Source organism: Macaca nemestrina, chromosome 8, assembly GCF_043159975.1.
Source record: "Macaca nemestrina isolate mMacNem1 chromosome 8, mMacNem.hap1, whole genome shotgun sequence".
NCBI classification, from domain to species: domain Eukaryota; kingdom Metazoa; phylum Chordata; class Mammalia; order Primates; family Cercopithecidae; genus Macaca; species Macaca nemestrina.
In genome coordinates this window covers 4,653,068-4,677,422 of record NC_092132.1, presented here as the reverse complement: position 1 = coordinate 4,677,422, position 24,355 = coordinate 4,653,068, and the positions used below count along the sequence as shown (strand labels likewise).

General features: G+C 43.3%; 1 protein-coding gene across 38 annotated transcripts in view; it reads right to left on the bottom strand.

The window, feature by feature from the left end:
- Positions 1 to 24,355, bottom strand: part of LOC105488506 (protein tyrosine kinase 2) — a 357,242-nt gene that overhangs the window by 1,457 nt on the left and 331,430 nt on the right. For 37 of the 38 annotated variants that reach the window (XM_071067741.1, XM_071067734.1, XM_071067742.1 and 34 more), the window contains 4 exons: positions 14,634 to 14,673; positions 13,118 to 13,224; positions 8,377 to 8,532; positions 5,068 to 5,148 (listed from right to left, as the gene is read on the bottom strand). In XM_071067741.1, coding sequence (XP_070923842.1) covers positions 5,068 to 5,148; positions 8,377 to 8,532; positions 13,118 to 13,224; positions 14,634 to 14,673 — 384 coding nt within the window. Of the gene's footprint in view, positions 1 to 5,067; positions 5,149 to 8,376; positions 8,533 to 13,117; positions 13,225 to 14,633; positions 14,674 to 24,355 lie in introns of those variants that run through there. The other variant, XR_011606671.1, reaches the window with a different exon arrangement.

Sequence of the window (24,355 nt, the reverse complement as noted above, 5' to 3'; positions counted from 1 at the left end):
CCAATGAACTTTTCAGGGAATTTTTATGAGCCTTTCTTTCAGTGCCTCCATGAGAAGAAAACTTTATTTCCTGCAAATAAATCTTTCTTAGAAGCAATAGGACGTAAAAATCAATCTTTAAATTTTTTTTTTCTTATTTTAACTTCCCACACTACATTTATGCATTTTAAAAAATTTTTTACTTACTTTAGAAATTCAGCTATTATAGTGTGCCTGTGTGTGCATGCCCATTCACACATGCAGATCCAGCATCTTGTTCCTTCCATTCAAAGCCTTCCCTGACACCATGACTAACTTAAGTCTCCATTTGTGCTCACTGTTTAGACTTTATTAATCTCAAATGACTGGCCGGGCTTTTGTTTCATAATAGAACCACAGAATCTGACAGAACCTCAGAGATCATCTATTCCAAACACTCTGACATCAGAGAGTGGACAACTGAGATACAGAAAGATGTGCTGAAGGCCACACAGCTCGTTAGTCTCCAAGCCAGCATAAAACCCTCTGTCCTGACTTCCGGTCTTGTGCTTTCTACTATGCCAACTCTATCTCAAGACGTTCCTTGGCTATACAAAAAATGGTTTAAGGATGGTGGCAGGGCACAGTGGCTCACTCCTATAAAATCTCAGCACTTTGGGCGGCTGAGGTGGGCAGATGGCTTGAGCTCAAAAGTTTGAGGCCAGCCTGGGCAACATGGTGACACCCCATCTCTACAAAAAAATACAAAAAGTTAGCTGAGTACGGTGGTGTGCACCTGTATTCCCAGCTACTCAAGAGGCTGAGATGGGAGGACGGCTTGAGCCTGGAAGACGGAGGTTGCAGTGAGCCAAGATGGTGCCATTGCACTCCAGCCTGGGTGACAGAGCCAAACCGTTATGTGCACATGCATACACACACACACACACACACACACACACACACACACACACACACACACACAATGCTGTCCTACAGGGTTAGAATGCTTTGCATGGGAAAGTCTAATGATCCTTCTTATCTGTTTCTTCAACCAATGGTGATTTATCCATTTGCTCTTTTATCAATTATGAAGCACCTATTATGTACAAGACACTTGGTGTTGTGGTCACAAGAAGGAAGACCTGTTTTTACTTGCAGTCTAGAGTGGGAAAAGCATACACAGGACCCTATAAAACACTGGAATAAATCACATAGTAGAAAAGCACGCAGATAAGAAGCAACGCATTCTGTATCAGAGAGGGTCAGAAAGACTTCACAGAGAGAATTTGTCTGAATTTGGCCTATACTGTAAAAGCAGGCTGGCTTCAACTGTGAAAGCCACACCAAGTTGATCTTTATTTGGCAGGACTTGGCAAGAGGGTAAGAGATTTTTAGGAAGGAGAATGACAAAATCTAGAGAGAGATTCTAGAAAGATGGCTCTTGGCAGCAATGTGGAGGCTGAATGGAAGGGAAGGGGAAGAGACAAGAGGCAGATAAACCATCTAAGGGGCCATCTTCGGAGGAGAGGTGATGGATGTGCGGGTGAAGGGACCAACCTGAGACCTGATGAGAGATGGAAGGTGTGTGGTCACTTGCATGTGTGTAGGGGATGGGGAACTGCTGGGAGCAGATGTGCAAAAGCATGGTGTTGTCACTTGACTGTGGAAGCAAACAACGAAAGCAGACCATTCTTGCCAATGACAGACAGTTGGAGATCAAAGCTCAGGGAGGGGTTCCACAAAATCAACACAGGTTTGGGAGACATCAAATATTTTAATCTATGAGAATGAGAAGAACTACCAAAGTGAAAAAGTATTTTTTAATAAAACAAGCGGTAGCACTTTAGGAGATGATCACACTCAAGGGTGGCAGGGAACAAAAGCCTGAGCAGAGGTCTTAGCAGGAGAGAAGTAAGGAAGCTCTGGGCCAGAGCAGGGAGTCTCAAGGGGGAGTTAGGACTGAGGGGAAAGCAGGGGCTCTGGCAATTAGGAGACCTTGAAGGGCCGTTACAGCAGAGAGATTTCCAAACAGCTGGAGCACTGGAATGCTCTGAGCGGGCGCTGAGTGCAGCTGCTACGTGAGGAGCTGGCCCCATTAGGGATGGGCTGCTCTTTCAGGAAATACAATGGGGACAGGAGGAGGCATGAGGACATGGAAAGGCAGATGCAGGATCAAAGACAGGTTCCTCTTCTTTTCAAAAATAATTTAAGGCCAGGTGTGGTGGCTCACGCCTGTAACACCAGCACTTTGGGAGGCTGAGGTAGGAGGATAGCTTGAAGCAGGAATTTGAGATCAGCTTGGGCAACACAGTAACACTCTGTTTCTACAAAAAAATAAAGAATCAGCTGGGCGTGGTGGTATACAACTGTAATCCCAGCTACTTGGGAGGCTGAGGCAGGAAGATCACTTGAGCTCAGGAGTTGGAGGTTATAGTGAGCTGTGATGGAGTCATTGCATTACAGCCTGGGTGACAGAGTGAGACCCTGTCTAAAAAAAAATTAATAATTAAAAAAATAATGTATACAGGAGAGCAATCTGTGTATTGGAATCACGGGAGATGGAAAGATTACTTTTGACTTTATCAACTAGAGTAGGTGTTGACAAATAGTCCTGCTAAAACATCCACTTGGTAGGACACCATTTTCTTGCCTCTGGTATATGGAACTTCTCCGCTTTGGGGCAAAATTGAGGCTTGTCATGGAAAGCCAGAGGCCCGTTGAAGCAGATAAGACAGAGAACACCACTTGGTTGGGATGTGAAGGCACCAGTCAGAGGCCTTTTCAGAAACATGTTAAAGGGTTTATGCATATAAATCGATGCCATTTACAAAGGAATCACCAACAGGAGTTGTGTCCAACCGTCCTTCAGAAGTCTATGTCCAGTTCGTCAACTGGAACATCCCCTGGACATCGTATGTCTCTGGGTATGATGTTGAGAAGAATTCAGCATTATTTATGTTGTATTCCTGATTGGAGATGCAAAACCTCAATCTCACTAGGAAGAAACAAATGTTTACAGAATATCCCTCAATCCAACTTTAAGAATACTCTATAAAATAACTGAGCCTATATTTGTCAAAAATGTCAATGTCATGAAAGATAAAAAAAAAAAAGGCTGAGGAGCCATTTCAGATGATAGGCTGATGAAGAAAGCAACACGAGCCAAATGTGATCCTGGCCTGGCTCTCGCAGGTGAGGGGAAAGTGCTACAGAGACAACCGACGACCCTGGAACATGCCCTGCAGAGTGGCACAGTGCATTGCATCATGTTAAAGTTCCAGAATGTGGTGATTGTGTGGTGGTTATGTAGGACAATGGCGTTGTTATGACAAATATAAATGGAAATCTTAAAGGGGAAGAGGGCATTAGATACACAGCCATTCTCAAGCTGCTGGACAGCAGGAAGTGATGTGTGTACACACACAGACAATGGAGCAGGGATGACAATGTGCTGACACGTTAAAAGGCTGTGAAACTAAAAGGAAAGTTGGGAATTCTCTGTATTAATCTTTCAACTTTCTTATAAATCTGAAATGGTTTCAAAATAAAAAGGACAAACAAAAAGTGTGTGCTGTGCTGAAGGACTGCCTATGCTGCCCTAGAAACGAGAACAACAGGCAGCTGGAGTCAGCAGGGAGCAAGGCTGAAGCCTGCAGATCCTGGACTCTGTAGTGGGGATGCATCCCACCTGCGTTTGTCAATCCCAACCACAGAGTGTACATCCTAGGCTCGAAGACACTACAACAAATGCAGGCGCTTCCTTTCATTTGTTAGTCATATAATTGAAACAAAATTGCCAAAAGGTAGCAAAAATGATAATTGTTGCTGGGCTACGGTATTTTGGATCAACTTTTATTCCTTAAAACATTTTCTTTTTGAGACAGGGTTTTATTCTGTCACCCTGGATGGAGTATGATGGCTTGATCCTAGCTCACTGCAGTCTGAAACTCCTGGGCTCAAGCGATCATCCCGCTTCAGCCTCCTGAGTAGTTACTGCACAGAGCTAATTTTAAAAAATTTTTTGTAGAGACAGTCTCACTTTGTTGCCCAGGCTGGTCATAAACTGGCTTTCAGCCATCCTCGTCTTGGCCACCCAAAGTGTTGGGATTATAGGGGTGAGCCACCACACTCAGGCCTTAAGAAGCTTCTTAAAGACATTTATTAATTTAAAAGGATTTTTTTTTTTTTTTTTTGTCAGATGGAATCTCACTCTGTTGCCAGGCTGGAGTGCAGTGGCACGATCATGGCTCACTGCAACCTCTGCCTCCCGGGTTCAAGTGATTCTCCTGTCTCAGCCTCCAGAGTAGCTGGGACTACAGGCGTGTGCCACCATGCCCAGCTACCTTTTGTATTTTTAGTAGAGATGGAGTTTCATCATGTTGGCCAGAATGGTCTCGATCTCTTGACTTCGTGATCTGCCTGCCTCAGCCTCCCAAAGTGCTGAGATTATAGGCGTGAGCCACTGAGCCTGGCCTGGAATTTTTTAAGACAATAATTTTATTTATTAATTTTTTGGTAGAGATAGGGTCTCACTATGTTGTCTTGAAATCCAGGCCTCAAGCCATCCTCCTGCCTTGGCCTTCCAAAGTGCTGGGATTACAGCCGTGAGCTACCATGCCTGGCCTAAAATAAATTTTTTATATTACTACTTGAAATGGAAAACCAGGATCATTTGCAAGCTCAACTATTTTTACGGAGAATTCGAGGAGGCAGACCATGCACAATACCCGCCCCATTCATATCAGCATTCCTCTACCTCTGAGGTTCACGGCACCAGCAGCAGTTTCCCATGTGCCTTCCTCGTCCACTGCTCAGAGCCACTTGTATCTCGGGTGAGGACCGCGCACAGTGGCTCTGCAGTGGACTAGCAGCAGGAAGACCCAGAATCTGGAACTTGAGCGGCCACTGCTCCACACCACCCCTATGCCCTAGAATGAACAGCCCAGTCCTGGCTGGGGCCAGTGTTAGAGGGAAGGTCATCGCTTGTAGGGCAGTCGATGTCTCTGTCGGCCACAGACTGAGGAGCTGCCTTCAGCACCACAGACATCCCTGAATGTGTCCCTACCCAGTGCTGTCACAGAGGGCTGCAAGGGAAAGATTGTGCCCTACCTCTCGGTGGGTGCTGGCTGGTAGGAGGGGAATGGTCTCATCCACAGTGGCCAATAACGTCCTCAGGGCCAAGCCGACTTCCTAACAGACAAGAATCACAACCAATATTAGAACACACACAAAGGATTTTTATGCCTTTCAGTTATATATATTTTAATTTGCTTTCCACAAGTTTCAAGGCAAATTTCTGTATTTCTTTTTCTCAGTGCTAAGCCCTATCTTGTAAGTCATGAAGCTCCTTTTTCTCCCAAAAGATTTAGATCTGACTATTCATTGCTCTAATACCCTAACGAGCGGGTTGAAGAACAGAAGTTCATGTAAGAAAAGTCACACAGATGCTGAGGGTGGAAAGCAGGATTTTTTTTTTCTCATCTACTGCTTCCAAGCAGATTATACCACCCTCCTGGCTCCAACATGCCAACCCTGCCAACACAGGTTAGGATAAATAGTAACACCTTTCCCCAAGTGTGTTCACTGAATGTGTTCTCACCCAGGTACATTCAAACACTTCATGAGGCTGGCAAGAGATGACACTACTGCCCCGGATGCAAGGGGGCAGCCTTGCTTTGGACCCCATTCTGAATCTCAGGCTTCATCTATTATGTACACTGGGCAGAAACACTGCTCCCTGCCACTTCCGAGTTGTAGCAAAAACAGTCTAACTATGATTTAAAACAAATAATTTTAAACTCCAAATTTTTATTACCGTCATCCTTATGGGGATCAAATAATATAATGACTAAGACATCAAATTACATGTAATATGAATAAAACCAGCAAGAAAATGACAGTTACTTATAATTGGATCAACATACAAAAACAATGTCATTTGGCTGAAGGAATATGGTTAAAAAAGTAGTGTCTATAAAATCACCATATAAAATCTTAAAATGTACAAAATTCTGAATGGTTTCATCTACTGCTGAGTTGTTTAAACTTGGCTGTGGGTTCATGCAAGTTCATCCTTAAGAACTTTGGTTAAAACTATTACGTGATACACTTCAGAAAAATGAACCAGAATGGATTAACTGTGCTTTCCATGAAACATTACAACTTTCAAGCAGCTTTTTCCATATTGATGGTTTATAAGAAGCTGTTGCAAAGATTGCTAATAGGTATACTAAAAAACAGTTGTAGCGGCCAGGCACAGTGGCTCATGCCTGTAATCCCAGCACTTTGGGAGGCCAAGGCAGGCAGATCACCTGAGGTCTGGAGTTTGAGACCAGCTTGGCCAACGGGGTGAAATCCCGTCTCTACTAAAAATATAAAAATAAGCCAGGTGTGGTGGCACATGCCTGTAGTCCCAGCTACTCGGGAGGCTGAGGCAGGAGAATCACTTGAACCTCGGAGGCAGGGGTTGCAGTGAACCGAGATCGTGCCACTGCACTCCAGCCTGGAAGCCTGGATGACAGAATGAGACTCCATCTCAAACAAAACAAAAAACCCAAAAACAACAATTGTAGGATTCTATAACTCAACAGCAAAATACAGTATGATTTAAAAAACAGGCCAAAAAAAGAAAAAACTTGACATTTTTCCGAAAAAGATACACAAATGCTCAAAAAGCAAACAGATGTTCAAGACCTGTATGCAAATCAAAGCCACACTTAAATACACTTCACATCCATTAGGATGACAATTAGTTTTTAAAACACACACACAAAACCCCAAGCTTCAAAATAACCTTCCAGAAAATAACAAGTTTTGGTGAGAATATGGAGAAACTGGAACCCTTGTGCACTGTTGGTGGGAATGTAAGATGGTGCAGCTGCTGTGAAAAACAGAATGGTGGCTCCTCAAAAAATTACAAATAGAATTATCAGTGATCCAGCAATTCTGAGTATACACTCAAAAGAAGTGAAAGCAGGGTCTCAAAAAGATATCTGTACATCCATGTTCACAGCAGCACTCTTCATGGCAACTGAAAGGTGGAAGCAACCCCAGTACCCTGTGAGGCTGAGTAAATAAACCACATGTGGCGTGAACACACAGTGGAGTATTACTCTGCCTTAAAAAGGAAGAAAATTCTGACACATGCTACAACATGGAAGAACTCTGAGATACTACGCTGAGTGAAATAAATCAGTCACAAAAAGACAAATACAGTATGATTCCACTTACAAGCGGTACCTAGGGTAGTCAATTCATTGAGACAGAAAGTAGGATGGCGGTTGCCAGGGGCTGGGGGAGGGAAAAGAGGAGTGTTCTTTCAAGTGCACAGAGTTTCGGTTTTGCAAGGAAAGGGTTATAGAAGTGGATGGTGCTGAGGGTGGCACAACATTGTGAATGTACCTAATGCCTCTGAAATGTACACTTAAAAATGGTTAAGATGGTAGTTTATGTTATGTGTATTTTACTACAATGAAAAAAAAGTATGTTCGAGTATGTTTCAGAAATACTGGCTTACAGCAAAGTTTGACCACACTCTCTGAACTGCAGGACACACCTCTGTGCACCCAACATGCCAGTCTGTACTCCTTAATAGGAGCCATTGCTGACCTTCCTTGAACCCACTGTCCTTTTTTTTTTTTTTTTAAAGATGGGGTTTCACCATGTTGGCCAGGCTGGTCTTGAACTCCTGACCTCAAGTGATCTGCCTGCCTCGGCCTCCCAAAGCGCTGGGATTAAGGGCATGAGCCACTGCACCCAGTCTTTTTCACAGAACACCTGTCACTGTCTCCTAGGATCCCACTCCATTGAACACAATTTGGAAAACATTAGTTTACTGGCATGGTATTTTTATTTATTTTTACTCTTTTTAAAAGAAAATTCAATGAACACCCACATACCCAACCCTCAGCTTAAGAAGAACAACACAGATAAATCCTCCCAATGTACCTTTCTTCAGTTGGCTCCTCCTTAGAGGTGTGGGATCTGAATTTGATAATGATCATTCCTCTACTTATCTTTCATTCTAACAACGTAACCACATCTCCCTAAGTCTTACACAGGATTATTTTGCATGTTTTTCAAGTTTACATAAATGGCATCATACTGTAAGCATACTTTTGCAGCTTTCTCTTTCACTGCAGACTTTATGTATGAGCGATAATTATTAAAAGAGTGTACTGCTTCAAGACACTCCCATCCTAGTGTTTACTGACAGATGAAAATAAGGTAGGAACAGCATTCCAGAATAACTGCGGTTCTCACTGACATTGTCTCTGTGTGGAGCCTTGGTGAAGACCTTCTAAAGCATCCGTTCTGACTTTGGTGGGGTGGGGGTCCCTAGAGACATCTATCAGCTGGCACCACAGCTTCCAGGAAACAAGAACATTTTTGCCAGTACACAATGTGACTGTGTTTTACCTTCACCATAGGGACATACTCCTCTGGTGGGGCTGGCTGGATTTTACTGGACATCTCGATGACAGCTTTCACCAGGCCCGTCACATTCTCGTACACCTTATCATTTGACCGGTCCAGGTTGGCAGTAGGAGGGGGGCTGATTTCCTGGGGCTGAAGCTGACAACACAGAAGCCAGTCATTTTTCTGCTCTCCAGCAGATGGCGTGAGATCACCACAATCAAGCTAGAGAGGGTCTTTACAAGAGATGAAAACAGATTGCAGAAGGTCATTGATTTTCTTGTGTGTACGGGATATAGTTCAGATTGAGAATGACAGTAAAGTAATTCCTCCAAGTGATAAATTAGGCAATATTTTTTTCTAACTTTGAGCTCAGTTAAAGGAAATGAGATGGAATCATACATATTATACTAAAAACCCCAGATTCTTTCAGAGACGTGATTCAACGTCCCCTCACCCCAAAATCATTTACCACAAGATAATAATCCATCTGAGGATTTACTGAATTTTAGACAAAATTACTTATTTGGCTAAAGAGTTAAATATTCTACATGAAGACTATAAGGATTTCCACTTAGTTTGAATTCTGCAGTGAAAACGGTATGGCTCAGCTTAGCTGCCCTCAGCTGCCTAAAGGAAACATGTTCTTTCTACAATTATAAAAAGCTGACACATGAATGCACTTTAAGGGGATAGCATCTGTTTGCAGGTCATGACTGAAGTCAAAGCAGTAGTAGTGTCACTAGGAGCCTCCCTGTCAGAGACCCTGGTTTCAGCCAGCTCTGTGCTGACTGCTGGAAAGCACCTGGGCCTACGCTTATAAAGCCTCAGCTCTCTCACCCGGGCAACTGTGATGAGGAAAGATGAGGCCAAAGATGTAACAATGTCCACCTAGGGCCTGGGCACAGAAGAGACATCAAGAAATGTTACTGAGATAACTTGAGCACTGATGGTGGAATAACATGAGGGCCTTTGGGAAATCCTCAGCAGTATTTAAAAATTCCAACTGGTTAGAATTATAGCAGGAATAAAATGGTATATATATACACTTTTTAAAGAAGACTAACTTGTAGCATATATAGTTCAATCATGAACCTGCTGCCAGTGCTCAGTCTAAATATATTCCAATTTCTAAACCCTTGGGTGCTTTTGCCCAAGTAATCTGGAACAGATTAATTCTTGGTTGTTCCAAAGTCTGGGTATGAGATAGAAAAGCACAAGAATAATTCATTTACTGCAAAGATGTGCATGTCTCATTCTTTAGCATATATAAACACTGCTTTTGGCATCTGTCAGTCATGAGAGGTGACAAACCAGGCCGAAGTGCCCTCCTACTTGGGCTTCCTGCTTTCCAGTCCAAAGTTACATGCAGAGCCAGGTGTGATAGAGAGAGCTGGACAGACACACAAAGACACAATGTGCTTACCCTCCATGGCTATTGTCGAACGGAAGGTGAGGAAAAGTTAAAGGAATTTATCAGAGAAAGGGAAAAAAGAAAAACAATATTAATAAAGGCATCAGACAAATCCCCCATAAAAACACATGAGCAGAACAAAAAGGAGCTAGTTTCCAAGCCTGCCCACCAGCTCTCACTCACTGTTGCCAGGGTGTGGCTACTGTGCCACCTGCTCACTGCCCCAGCACACTGCACAGAGAGGTCTGCCATGCACCATGCTCAGTTACAAAACAAATGCAGGGAACATGCAAAGCCCGAGGAACAATCCAGCAGCAGTGCAAGATCAATAGAATGAGGGCTCTTCAAAAAGAAAGGAGGAGGAGGACATATGGTTTTAATTACTGAAAACTGCCCATCTGAATTCTCAGAGATTCAGGAGAAACTAAAGCAGCCTCAATTCCTGAGCCCAGCCCCCCAATATCCGTGAGATCCACTTCATCATCTAGCCATAATGCTATCATAAAGATTCCTGACTTGGGGCTGCATTTAAAGATATCAGGCCCAGCCTGGCCAGTGTGCATGCACTACCATGACTGTTCTTTTAGGATGGATTCAATGACCTCTACCAAGCAGACAATGAAGAAACAGGTGTATATTTCACATTGTTTAAAAATCTACTTAGGCCGGGTGCGGTGGCTCACGCCTGTAATCCCAGCACTTTGGGAGGCCGAGGCGGGCAGATCACAAGGTCAGGAGATCGAGACCATCCTGGCTAACACGGTGAAACCCTGTCTCTACTAAAAATACAAAAAAAAAAAAAAAAAAAAAAAAAAAAATTAGCCGGGCGTGGTGGTGGGTGCCTGTAGTCCCAGCTACTTGGGAGGCTGAGGCAGGAGAATGGCGTGAACCTGGGAGGTGGAGCTTGCAGTGAGCCGAGATTGCACCACTGCACTCTAGCCTGGGTGACAAAGCAAGACTCTGTCTCGGTGGGGGGGGAGGGGGGGAAATCTTTACTTAATATATTTTAAGTACACATTATTTTCAAGATTTCAATTTGCTTCATACCCTACATTAAGGGTATTCCTAATTATATTCATTATGTTATTCCAGCTATGACACATAAGCATATGTCAGAATTCTAAGGTGGTACCTGATCTACCTCTAAAGTTGGTTTTTCATTGTAATACAAGCCATTTTGAAAGTCTGTTCTTTTGGCTTATGAAAATAAGAAGTAATTCATTAATCTCATTTTGTCCCCTTTTCTTTTTTTAAAGAGATAGGGTCTCACTATGCTGCGCATGCCAGATTCAAACTCCTGGGCTGAAGTGATCCTCCTTCCTCAGCCTCCCGAGTAGTTGGGACTATAGGGGTCTGCCACCATGTCTGGCACCTTTTTTGAAATTTACTGAAAGAAGCCAATATTGGGAAGGGTGTGTCCTTCCTCAATTTTCCCTGGAGAAGACAGTGTGTCTTTAACAGAACTGTCAGGAGGCATCCTAGGGATTGGAGGCCTGGTGAACTGGGGAAGTTCCTGATTCCCAGGTACTTACAAGCCCCTGGCATGAACTCTGAGCACCAACCCTAAGGGCAGAGGCATCCCTAGCCCAGCTGGTACTTTCACTATGGCCACAGAGAGCAGGCTAGTTTGTGCCAGTGGCTGCCCATTCACCCTCTGGTCACCTCCTCAATGAACACTGGCAAACGTGTGCCCTCTAAGCTGCAGGCTATCACTCTGGGCCTGGAGATGACATTTTCTCTTACCCTGGACTAACTTTCTGATGACTCTGAGAAGACAACAATGTATCCACATCTAACTAAGCTTAGCTTTGGAGGCCAGTGCCTTTGAGTCAAGTACGTGCTCAGCCAAGCCTGCGGCCAAGCACAGCTCAGCTATGTGGAGGCTGTGTAACCTTGAACAAACTGCTTAATCTCTGTGAGCCTTGGTCATTTGAGAAATGATACCACTACCAATCCTGTGAGGTTGACATGAGAACTGATAATACATGAAAAAGGACTGCCACAGAACTTGGTGAAGGGAAGCCATTCAATAAACGGTGGTTACTGGTAAAGCAAAGTTTATCTTAACCTGATGTGATATTTTTCAGATTTTAAGATGTCTTCCACTATAAGATGCATCTTTTTTTTTTTTTTTTTTTTAACCTCGAGACGGAGTCTTGCTCTGTCGCTCAGGCTGGAGTGCAATGGCATGATCTCAGCTCACTGTAACCTCCGCCTCCTGGGTTCAAGTGATTCTCCTGCCTCAGCCACCTGAGTAGCTGGGATTACAGGCGTGCGCCACCACACCCAGCTAATTTTTTTGTATTTTTAGTAGAGACGGGGTTTCACCATGTTGGCCAGGCTGGTCTCGAACTCCTGACCTCGTGATCTGCCACCCGTCTTGGCCTCCCAAAATGCTGGGATTACAGGCGTGAGCCACTGTGCCCAGCCCAAGATGCAACATTTTTTAATGAACCACTAAGAAAGAAAAAAAAAATCCTGCCAATTAAACCAAAACACCATCCCAATTTTAGAGATATTAAAATGTGAATAAAAGGCATATAAGAATTGAGGAATAGGGTCTGTTTTGAGAGGTAATTTGTTATCTTAAGTGGAAAGTAAGAAGATCCCATCTCCTTACAGGACCCAGGTTAGAAAAGAAGAGCCTCCTCCGTCAGATCTCTCAGGGAGGAGGGCTGCTGCTCTAATGGCTCCAGCACTCGGTGAGGGCTGGTGGGGACCCAGGAGAGTCACAGGCACCAACAGCCCCAGCTGGCACCCCTTGGGGCAGGCTGCACCTGACTTCTGACTGCCAAACTCAGAAGCTTATGGTTGTTTGTGCGTGAGTCAAACACTCCCCTTGGTTTGAGGATGGCTCTACTCAGCATACACTGCTTTTACAAATCCAATTCTAACTCTAAATAGAAAATAAATAAGTCTTCCATGAAGCCACACTTACAAACTTGGAGCCTACGAAAGTCCTCACTTACCCCAAGCATCCTGGTTTAATTAATTTTTAAAACCAGAAACAATCTCGGCACTTTACCCTAAAGAAAACATTCTGTCTGATTAGAGGAAGATGTGTGTAGAAAATCAGAATCTGACTGAGTTCCTAAAATCTATTACACTGAGAGGAAAATGGAAAAGAAAATATTTGCATAAAGCTTTTCCCTGACTCTCAGAGGGGTTCAGAACCAGACCAATTGAGTACTGGGTCTCACTGCAGTTCCACTCTGCACTGTTCTATTTTCAGCACCAACTCCATTCTATGACATGAACACCGTCAACTGAAAACTAGGGGACACCACAAATCCTGCAAGCAGAAGGTGCTGCACAGGCTCAGATGCCCACCTTGACACCCTCGTTGTAGCTGTCAGCAGGGCTGCTGAGGCTGGCAAGGCTTCCCAGGTGACCGGGAGCTCCAGGGCGAGGCGGTTTCTTTGGTGGAGCTGCAGGATCTGGTGAGAGAGAACAATTGCCATTAAGTCATGTGTGTTAAGAAAGAGTAACTGCTGGGGGCAGTGGCTCACGCCTGTAATCTCAGCACTTTGAGAGGCCGAAGCGGGCAGATCACCTGAGGTCGGGAGTTTGAGATCAGCCTGACCAACACGGAGAAACCCCGTCTCTAGTAAAAATACAAAATTAGCCAGGTGTGGTGGTGCATGCCTGTAATCCCAGCTATTCAGGAGGCTGAGGCAGGAGAATCACTTGAACCTGGGAGGTGGAGGTTGTGGTGAGCCAACATAGCACCACTGCACTCCAGCCTAGGCAACAAGAGCAAAACTCTGTCTCAAAAAAATAAAAAACAGGCCGGGCGCGGTGGCTCAAGCCTGTAATCCCAGCACTTTGGGAGGCCAAGACAGGCGGATCACGAGGTCAGGAGATCAAGACCATCCTGGCTAACATGGTGAAACCCCATCTCTACTAAAAAATACAAAAAACTAGCCGGGCGAGGTGGCAGACGCCTGTAGTCCCAGCTACTCGGGAGGCTGAGGCAGGAGAATGGCGAAAACCCGGGAGGCGGAGCTTGCAGTGAGCTGAGATCCGGCCACTGCACTCCAGCCTGGGCGACAAAGCCAGACTCTGTCTCAAAAAAAAAAAAAAAAAAAATTAATAAATAAATAAAAAACAGAGAAAGAAGGTTGGGCACTGTGGCTCACATCTGTAATCCTAGTACTTTGGGAGGCTGAGGTGGTCGGATGCCTGACCTCAGGAGTTCAAGACCAGCCTGGGCAACACAGTGAAACCCCATCTCTACTAAAATTAAAAAAAAAAAAAAAAAAAAGAAAAGAAAAGAAAAGAAAATTTAGCCAGGCATGGTGGTGTGCACCACACCTCAGCTACTTGGGAGGCTGAGGCAGGAGAATTGCTTGAACCCAGGAGGTGGAGGTTGCAGTGAGCTGAGATTGCACCCGCCACCATACTGCAGCCTGGGTGACAGAGTAAGACTCTGTCTCCAAAAAAAAAAAAAAAAAAAAAAAAAGGAAAGAGAAAGAAACCACTCCTAAATAAATGCCTACTGCTGTTCTTACAAAATACTCTAATCTTGCATTCTAAGGAGGCATTTCTTTCCTTCTTTTTTTTTTTTTTTGAGACCAAGTGTTGCTCTGTCACCCAGGCTGGAGTGCAGTGGCATGAGCTTGGCTCACTGCAACCCTAAGGAGGTATTTCTGATGCATTATACCAACAAATTCTTTTTCCCAATACTCTAGTAATGAGCTGAATGTGGTAAACATCGTACTTGCTGTGGTCTGTAGAGGCAAAATTAATCATGAGGGTATTCCAAAGCTACGACACCATATACATTCAAAACCTGCTTTCATCAAATTAAACTAACTTCTTTCCGCCCAATTCTTTTCTTCTTTACCTGGTTTACCCACAGGCTGATATATATGTTGGTTTCCAATCTGTGGGAAAAGAAAAGTTCAGTCAATGCACTGGTATATACAATTGGGTAATGACCTTTCTCTCCCACCTTGTCTATCTACCTCCTTGAACTTCTAGGCTAGATTCTGGGGTATCAAAATGAACAAGACAGGGTGCTGCATAAGATCTCAGTTGGGGTGGGGGATCAGGCAAATAAGCAAATGATGCCAATAGGATGTGTGGAAAGGGCTGTGAGAGAAGCAAGCATGGGACACTCTGGAACCACAAATACGGTGGTCATAACCCATTTAAAATGTTCTTACACGGCTGAGAATGTAAATTAGTGCAAATTCTATGGAAAATGAACTGGAAGAACTCAAAATAGAACTACTTATCAAGTAACTCAAAATAGAACTACTATTCGATCCAGCAATCCCATGACTGCGTATACGCCAAAGGAAAACAAATCATTGTATCAAAAAGATACCTGCACTGCTATATTTATCACTGCACCACTCCCAATATCCAAGATACGGAATCAACCTAAGTATCCATCAATGAATGTCTGGATAAAAAAAAATGTGGTATATGTATACAATAGAATACTATTTAGCCATAAAAAAGAATACAATTGGCTCGGCACAGTGGCTCATGCCTGTAATCCCAGCACTTTGGGAGGTCAAAACAGGCAATAACCTTAGGTCAGGAGTTCAAGACCAGCCTGGACAACATGGCAAAACCCTGTCTCTATTAAAAACACAAAAATTAGCTGGGCATGGTGGTACATGCGTGTAATCTCAGTTACCTGGGAGGCTGAGGCAGGAGAATTGCTTGAACCCAGGAGGCAGAGGTTGCAGTGAGCCGAGATCACGCCACTGCACTCCAGCCTGGGCAACAGAGCAAGACTCTGTCTCAAAATAAGTAAATAAATAAATAAATTCTTGTCTTTTGCAGCAGTGGGGATGGATGCAGTAATGTGTAGGCCATTATCTTAGGTGAAACAACTTACAAACAGAAAATCAAATCAGGCATGTTCTCATAAGTGGGAGCTAAATACTGCGTACACATGTACCTAAGAATGTGGAATAGTCACTGGGGACTTGGAAGAGTTGTGGGCAGGGGGGGACAGCGTTAAGACATTACTTAATGGGGCCAGGCGCGGTGGCTCATGCCTATAATCCCAGCACTTTGGGAAGCCGAGGCGGACGGATCATGAGGTCAGGAGATCGAGACCATCCTGGCTAACATGGTGAAACCCCGTCTCCACTAAAAAAAAAAAAAAAAAAAAAAAAAATTCGGGCAGCATGGTGATATGCCTGTAATCCTAGCTACTTGGGAGGCTGAGGCAGGAGAATTGCTTGAACCTTGGAGGGGTGGAAGTTGCAGTGAACCGAGATTGCGCCAGTGTACTCCAGCCTGGGCAACAGAGGGAGACTCCATCTCAAAAAAAAAAAAAAAAAAAAAAGAGAAATTACTTAATGGGTATAATGTACACTATTTGGGTGATGGTTATACAAAAAGCCCAGACTTCACCACTATGCAATATATCCATGACAAAAAACTGCACTTATACCCCTTAAATTTATACAAATAAAAAAATTTTGAAATGTTCTTATATGGATGTCTCCAGTTTACCTCTATAGGGTTTAAAATCCCAGGACTTCCCAGTGTCTGCATCTTCTCCTGCCTGGCCTCCCAACTATGCTTATCACAAAAACGGGTACAACCAGAACAATGATGGAAAGGGGCTTGGTAGCACTGGGTGTGTAGATTCCCATGGGCCTACACTGTCATCATCCCCAAAGCACTGTGTGTGTCAGGACCTGTTGCTATACCTCCATCAGTTCCAGGCCAAGCCAGAGAAGCCAAACCACAGCCCAGAACTTCTGTTCCAGGCACACGATAAAGTTTCACTTAACACCAGTTCTCCTTCAAGTTGTCATACCTGAAACTGCACTTGAAATAGTCTTTCTGAGGCTAACTACCTGGAAGGAAATCTTTTTGGAATTATGTTCTACTTCTGAAAAGAAAGACTTTTCTCGCTTACTTTAGAATAATGAACTGGCTAATAGATCTAACTCAAGGTGCTTTACTTTCTACTGAAAAGAGATCCACTTCTTCACAATACAAGGGCTATAAAAATAGCACACAAAATTAAAATTGTTCCTCCCTCACACGATCAAGTTGTTTTCAACATGTCATTTAACACCTCTGATTTTAAAGACTTGGAAAAAGTCTCGGAGCCTGAAGGTATGAAGAATGATACCATATCAACTTATTTTTGTGTAGCACTTTCTCCTTTACAGATCATTTTCATATCATTCACTTGTTCAATGAACAGTTATTGAACACCTGCTTTGTTCGAGGCACTGTTCGAGCTAAAAAACAAAGATCCTGCCTGGGAAGCAAACAGCTAACAATGCAGTGGAGGGAGACAGATAATAAACAATGAATATGTATTAGTATATTCTGTGTTCTGTTAGGAGAAGCTGTATCCCACAAAGAAAGGAGATGGCTGGGATAGAAGGAGAGAAGCTACAAGTTTTTTGGTATTTATTTACTGATTGAGTGAGTGAGTGACGGAGTCTGACTGTCGCCCAGGCTGGAGTGCAGTGGCACAATCTTGGCTCACTGCAACCTCTGCCTCCCAGGTTCAAGTGATTCTCCTGCCTTAGCCTCCCAAGTAGCTGGGATTACAAACGCCCACCATAATGCCTGGCTAATTTTTTGCATTTTTGGTAAAAACGGGGTTTCACCATGTTGGCCAGGCTGGTCTTGAACTCCTGAGCTCAAGTGATCCGCCCACCTGGGCCTCCCAAAGTGTTGAGAGTACGGGCGTGAGCCACTGCTCCTGGCCCTTTTGTTTTTCGGAGACAGGGTATTACTCTGTCACCTAGGTTGCAGTGCTGTGATCTCAGTTCACTGCAGACTCAACTTCCTGAGCTCAAGTGACCCTCCTGCCTCAGCCTCTTGAGTAGCTGACAGCTGGGACCACAGGTGCACGCCACCACACCTGGCTAGTTTTTATATTTTTTGTAGAGACAAAGTTTTGCCATGTTACCCAGGCTGGTCTCAAGCTCTTGAGCTCAAGCGATCCACCCACCTTGGCCTCCCCAAGTACTGGGATTACAGGCCTGAGCCACTACCCCAGACCAAAGCTGCAGTTTTAAGTAGGAAGGTCAGGCCTTCTAAGAAAGTGATCCCTGAAAGGGAACACTTGTAGCAACCTGGGAGAAGAGTAGCTTGGAGACAGAGGAGTCCCAGTAGGGCACATCGAATGTGTGATGAACGGCGAGGTGGTCAGGGTAGATAGAGAGGCGTGAGGGCAGGGAATGGTGGAAACGGGTCAATACTTAACAACAGATAGTGTCTATTGGCTGTGTTGTACTCACCGCTTCAGGCAATAAAACCCATGCCCTTTTAAATTTAAAAAAATTTTAAATTTATGTGGCGCCTGTCCCCAGCCAGCAAGCTCACGGCCAGCTGAGTGCTCTCCATGTTTTTTTTGTTTATTTGTTTGAGCTAGAGTCTTGCTCTGTTGCCCAGGCTGGAGTGCAGTGGTACAATCTTGGCTCACTGCAACCTCTGCCTCCCAGGTTCAAGTGATTCTCCTGCCTCAGCCTCCCAAGTAGCTGGGATTATAGGTGTGTGCCACCATGCATGGCTAATTTTTTGTATTTTTAGTAGAGACAGGGCTTCACTATGTGGGCCAGGCTGGTCTTGAACTCCTGACCTCAGGTGGTCTGCTCGCCTCGGCCTCCCAAAGTATTGTGATTATAGGTGTGAGCTACCGCGTCTGGCCCCATGCTCATTTTAAAAGGTTTAAAAATACAAAGAACTTTCTGGTTGATACTTGGGTAACAAGAAAGTTTGATGAACTAGAAAATCCTATTCTCAGAACATCCTGGAGTAATCTAGCCAATGTGTGATCACGTACAACCTGCTCGGGTACTCAGGTACAGTAAAGGAGAGACCCTGCTTCAGAAGTCTGACAGGATGAGTGTGTGGAGCTAGGCCTCGTGCAAGGTTCTGTGTGGACCCAGCTACTTTGGAAAAGGTGCAGAGCTGCTAGGGGCTTTGGTTTTTCCATTTGTAAACTGAGGCTAATAACACTTACCTAATAAGACAACTAGGCTGTCATCACAAAATGAACATGCTGTCAACCTGTGTGTTAAAGTCTAAATAAATTTTTACTTTTTATGCACACTGATGGGATCAATTTTCCACTAGTCAGTTATTAATGTTTACTAACTAGTTCACATCCATTTACGGTCTACATGGCTTTCTAGTCAAAGGGTTCTCCCTGAAGCCGTGGCACATTTCTAAAAGTGTTAAAAGCTGGAGCATTTCACAAATAGGGCCAAAACCAAATTATCATCTTTAGGAAAGCACAAAAGGGGAAAAAAACCAGAAATGGTCATAGCATGTTAACAGTCCCCAGGAAGGCAGTCAGTGAAGTCTGTTGAGAAAGGCTGGCTATATGTGCATAAATGGGGGCACTTAGGCAAGTTTTCTTTGAGTCCTGGTCTACTCATTTGTGAAATGTGGATGACGACAGTACCCGATGTGTCAAGAGTGATGCGACACAGCACCTCGCAGTACTAAGCCAGGTCGTCAGTTAGCACTAAGCACTCTTACTATTACCTCCACCTGGCACAAAGCAAACCGAGATCTTAGGTGGGCCCATCGTGTGTCATCTGATTGTCTTAGAAGTTCTTTTTTTCTTTTTTAAAGACAGAGTTTTGCTCTTCTGGCTCAGGCTGGAGTGCAATGGCACAATCTTGGCTCACTGCAACCTACGCCTCCCGGGTTCAAGCGATTCTCCTGCCGCAGTCTTCTGAGTAGCTGAGATTACAGGTACCTGCTACCAAGCCTGAATAATTTTTTTGTATTTTTAGTAGAGATGGGGTTTCACCATGTTGGTCAGGCTGGTCTCGAACTCCTGACCTCAGGTGATCTACCTGCCTCGGCCTTCCAAAGTGCTGGGCTTACAGGCGTGAGCCATTGCTCCTGGCCACAAGTTCTTATTAATAAAGCATTTCTGCATAATCCTTCTATCCAGGTTTGATTAATTAACAAATTCACATTTTTTTCTGAGTACCTTCTATGGGCCACACACTGGAACACAAAGAATTTTCCTTATCTAACAAATTTCCTATTAGCAATGTTCTAAATAGCTAGTATCTTGAATAGGACTTATTTTCACACCAAGACCAACTGCTTGTTATGCATCTGTCTCTTCAACACAAGGAAGGAGCTCAGTGTATGGGAATGTTAAATGGCTGATAATGAAACCTCCTTGCTCATGAACTAAAGAATGTCGGCCAGTGTGCCCGACTGGGTGCTATTTTATATAGAAAAAATGTTTGCAAGATGTTAAGGTAAGTGTTGACAGTTGCATACACACACATGTGACTAGAAGTCAACTCAGTAGTTTCACCCTTATTAGGGTAAAACTTTAACTCCATAACTCTGCTACCTCACAGGCACAGCAAATGTTTAAGGAAATCTGCATTTAACTTAGACATTTGCTGATGGAAATTTGGCGTTGGTTTGTTCAAATTAGTAAGGTTAAGAAGATCTTAAATTCAGCTGGGTGCAGTGGCTCACGCCTGTAATCCCGGCACTTTGGGAGGCCAAGGCGGGTGGATCACTGGAGGTCAGGAGTTCGAGATGAGCCTGGCTAACATGGTGAAACCCCGTCTCTACTAAAAATACAAAAATTAGGCGGGTGGCTGTAATCCCAGCTACTTGGAGGCTGAGGCAGGAGAATTGCTTGAGCCTGGTAGGCAGAAGATGCAGTGAACTGAGATTCTGGCACTGCACTCCAGCCTGGGTGACAGAGCAAGACTCTGTCTCAAAAAAAACAAAAACAAAAACAAAAACATCTCAAATTACTCAAATTAATAACCTAACATTACACCCTGAGGAACTAGAAAAACAAGAGCCAACCAACCCCAAACTGGCCGCTTCCTTATGTTGAAGAGACTAATGCATAACACGTAGTTGGTCCTAAAATGTTAAGAAGGAGTGAGAATTGGTGTGAAAATAAGTCCTATTTATGCTGGAGGCTGCAAATTTTTTGGTGTGGAAAAATCAGACACTGGCAATGACCTTGGGCAGTAGGATATAAATAACTCCCACAAGCTTAGCGTTCCAATAATGGAAGACTAGGCATAAATGGGTTAAATATAATTGGAATAATCATAAACTAGCTCTTTAAAGAGAATTTCAGGCATTCTCCCCCTGCAACATCCAGAAGAAAAAAAATCTTGCTTGAACAAGTTTTCTGTGACTCCGGAGACTTTTATAACCATATAGTAAGAGTATAAAAATTTAGCAAATGGGCCAGGTGGATCACTTGAAGTCAGGAGTTTGAGAACAGCTGGCCAACATTGTGAAACCCTGTCTCTACTAAAAATTCAAAAATTAGCTGGGCGTGGTGGTGCATGCCTGTAGTTCCAGCTACTCGGGAGGCTGAGGTACAAGAATCACTTGAACCTGGGAGTCGGAGGTTATAGTGAGTCAAGACCACCCTACTGCACTCCAGCTCTGGGTGACAGAGCGAGACTCCGTCTCAAAACAAAAACGAAAACAACAACAACAAGAAATTTAGCAAATGACAGCTTGTGTTAACAACAGCTAATATGTGTATATATTTCTTCACTCGATCTTAGCCAAAAGGCTGAGAAATGACGTACATATTTCTTTAGGTCACAGAGAGTCTGGCTTATTACTAAAAGGTGCTCCTCTCTAACTCATTCTAGGAGGCCAGAATCATTCTGAGTCCCAAACCTGGCAGAAACAACAAAAGAAGAACACTTTAGGCTAACGTCCCTGATGATTAAACAACAGAATACGCATTCTTCTCATCTGCACATGATACATACTCTAAAATAAACCACACAATTGGTTATAAAACAACTGTATAGCAAATTAAAAACAAACCCAAAATCACACCAACCACACTCTAGGACCACAGCACAATAAAAATAGAAATCAGTACTAAGAAGATTGTTCAAAACCATTTGATTACATGGAAATTAAACAACCTGCTCCTGAATGACTTCCGGGTAAGGCAGAAATCAAGCAATTCTTTGAAACTAATAAGTACAAAGATACAACATACTAGAATCTCTTGAACAAAGCTAAGGCAGTGTTAAGAGGAAGGTTTATCGTGCTAAACATCTACACCAAAAAGTTAGAAAGATCTCAAATTAATAACCTGACATTGCACCTTGAGGAACTAGAAAAACAAGAGCAAAACAACCCCAAAGCTAGCAGAAAACAAGAAATACCCAAAATCAGAGCTGAACTAAATGAAACTGAGACATGAAAAAACATACAAAAGATAAATGAAACCAGAAATTGGTTATTTGAAAGAATACATAAGAATGACAGACCACTAGCTAGACTAATTAAAAAAAGAGAGAAGATCCAAATAAATACAATCAGAAATGACAAAGGGGACATTACCACCAACCCCACAGAAAAATACATATAACTATCATAGAACATTATGAACACCTCTATGCACATAAACTAGAAAATGTAGAAGATATGGATGAATTCCTGGACACATACACATTCCTAATACTGAGCCAGGAAGAAATCAAATCCCTGAACAGACCAATAATGAGCTCTGAAATTGAATCAGTAATAGACAGCCTACCAACCACCAAAAGCCCAGGACCAGACAGTTTCACAGTTGAATTCTAACAGATGTACAAAGATGAGCTAGTAGCACTCTCACTAAAACCATTCCAAAAAATTGAGGAGGAGGTACTCCTCTCTAACTCATTCTAGGAGGCCAGTATCATTTTGAGTCCCAAACCTGGCAGAAACAACAAAAAAAGAAAATTTCAGGCCAATATCCCTGATGAACATAGATACAAAATTCCTCAACATAATACTGGCAAAACGAATCCAGCAGCAGCACAACAAAAAGCTAATTCACCACAAACAAGTAGGCTTTACCCCTGGGATGCAAGGTTGGTTCAACATATGAAAATCAATTAAACGTGATTCATCACATAAACAGAACTAAAAACAAAAACCACAGGATTATTTCAATAGATGCAAAAAAAAAAAAAAGCTTCCAATAAAATTCAACCTCATTTTATGTTAAAAACCCTCAAAAAACTAGGTAATGAAGGAACATAACCCAACATAACTCAAAATAATAAGAGCCATCTACGACAAACTCACAGCCAACATCTTATTGAATGAATGGGCAAAGGCTGGAAGCATTCCCCTGGAGAACTGAAATAAGACCAGGATGCCCACTCTCATCATATCTATTCAACATTAGTACCGCAAGTCCTAGGCAGAGCAATCAGGCAAGACAAAGAAATAAAAGGGATCCAAATAGGAAAAGAAGAGGTCAAACTTCTGTGTGTGCAGATGATATGATTTTATATACAGAAAACTCCATAGTCTTGGCCCAAAAGCTCTTAGATCTGATAAACCAGCAGTCCCCCATCATTTCGGCACCAGGGACAGGTTTCGTGGAAGACAATTTTTCCACGGATTCAGGGGATGGGGTGGGGGATGGTTTTGGGATGAAACTGTTCCATCTCAGATCATCAGGCATTAGAGTCTCATAAGGAGTGTGCAATCTAGATCTCTCGCAAGCGCAGTTCACAATTGGGTTCACATGCCCATAAGAATCTAATGCTGTCACTAACCTGACAGGAGGAAGAGCTCAGGCATTAATGCTGGCTAGCCCACCACTCACCTCCTGCTGTGTGGCCCAATTCCTAACAGAATATGGACCAATACCGGTCTGTGACCCAGGAAGATGGGGACCCCTGTGATAAATAACTTCAGGCCGGGCGCGGTGGCTCAAGCCTGTAATCCCAGCACTTTGGGAGGCCGAGATGGGCGGATCACTAGGTCAGGAGATCGAGACCATCCTGGCTAACACGGTGAAACCCCGTCTCTACTAAAAAATACAAAAAACTAGCTGGGCGAGGTGGCGGGCGCCTGTGGTCCCAGCTACTCAGGAGGCTGAGACAGGAGATGGCCCGAACCTGGGAGGCGGAGCTTGCAGTGAGCTGAGATCCGGCCACTGCACTCTAGCCTGGGCGACAGAGCGAGACTCCGTCTCAAAAAAGAAAAAAAAAAAAAAAAAAAAAAAAAAAAATAACTTCAGCAAAGTTTCAGGGTACAAAATCAATGTACAAAAATCAGTAGCATTTCTCTACACCAACAACATCAGTTGAGTGCTAAATCAAGAATGCAATCCCATTTACAACAGCCACACACACAAAATACCCAGGAATATAGCTAACCAGGGAGGTGAAAGATCTCTACAATAAAGAATTAAAAACACTGCTGAAAGAAATCAGACATGACACAAACAAATGGAAAAACAATCCATGCTCATGGATAGGAAGAATAGATACCATTATAATGGTCATACCGCCTAAAGTGCTTTACAGATTCAATGTTGTGCCTATCAAACTACCAATGACATGCTTTACAGAATTAGAAAAAGCTATTCTAAAATTCATATGGAACAAAAAAAAAAAAAAAAAAAAAAAAAAAAAAAGCCTGAAGAGCCAAAGCAATCCTAAGCAAAAAGAACAAAGCTGAAGACATCACATTACATTACATGACTTCAAACTATACTACAAGGCTATAGTAATCAAAACATCATAGTTCTGGTACAAAAACAGACATACAGACCAACAGAACAAAATAGCCTAGAAATAAAGCTTC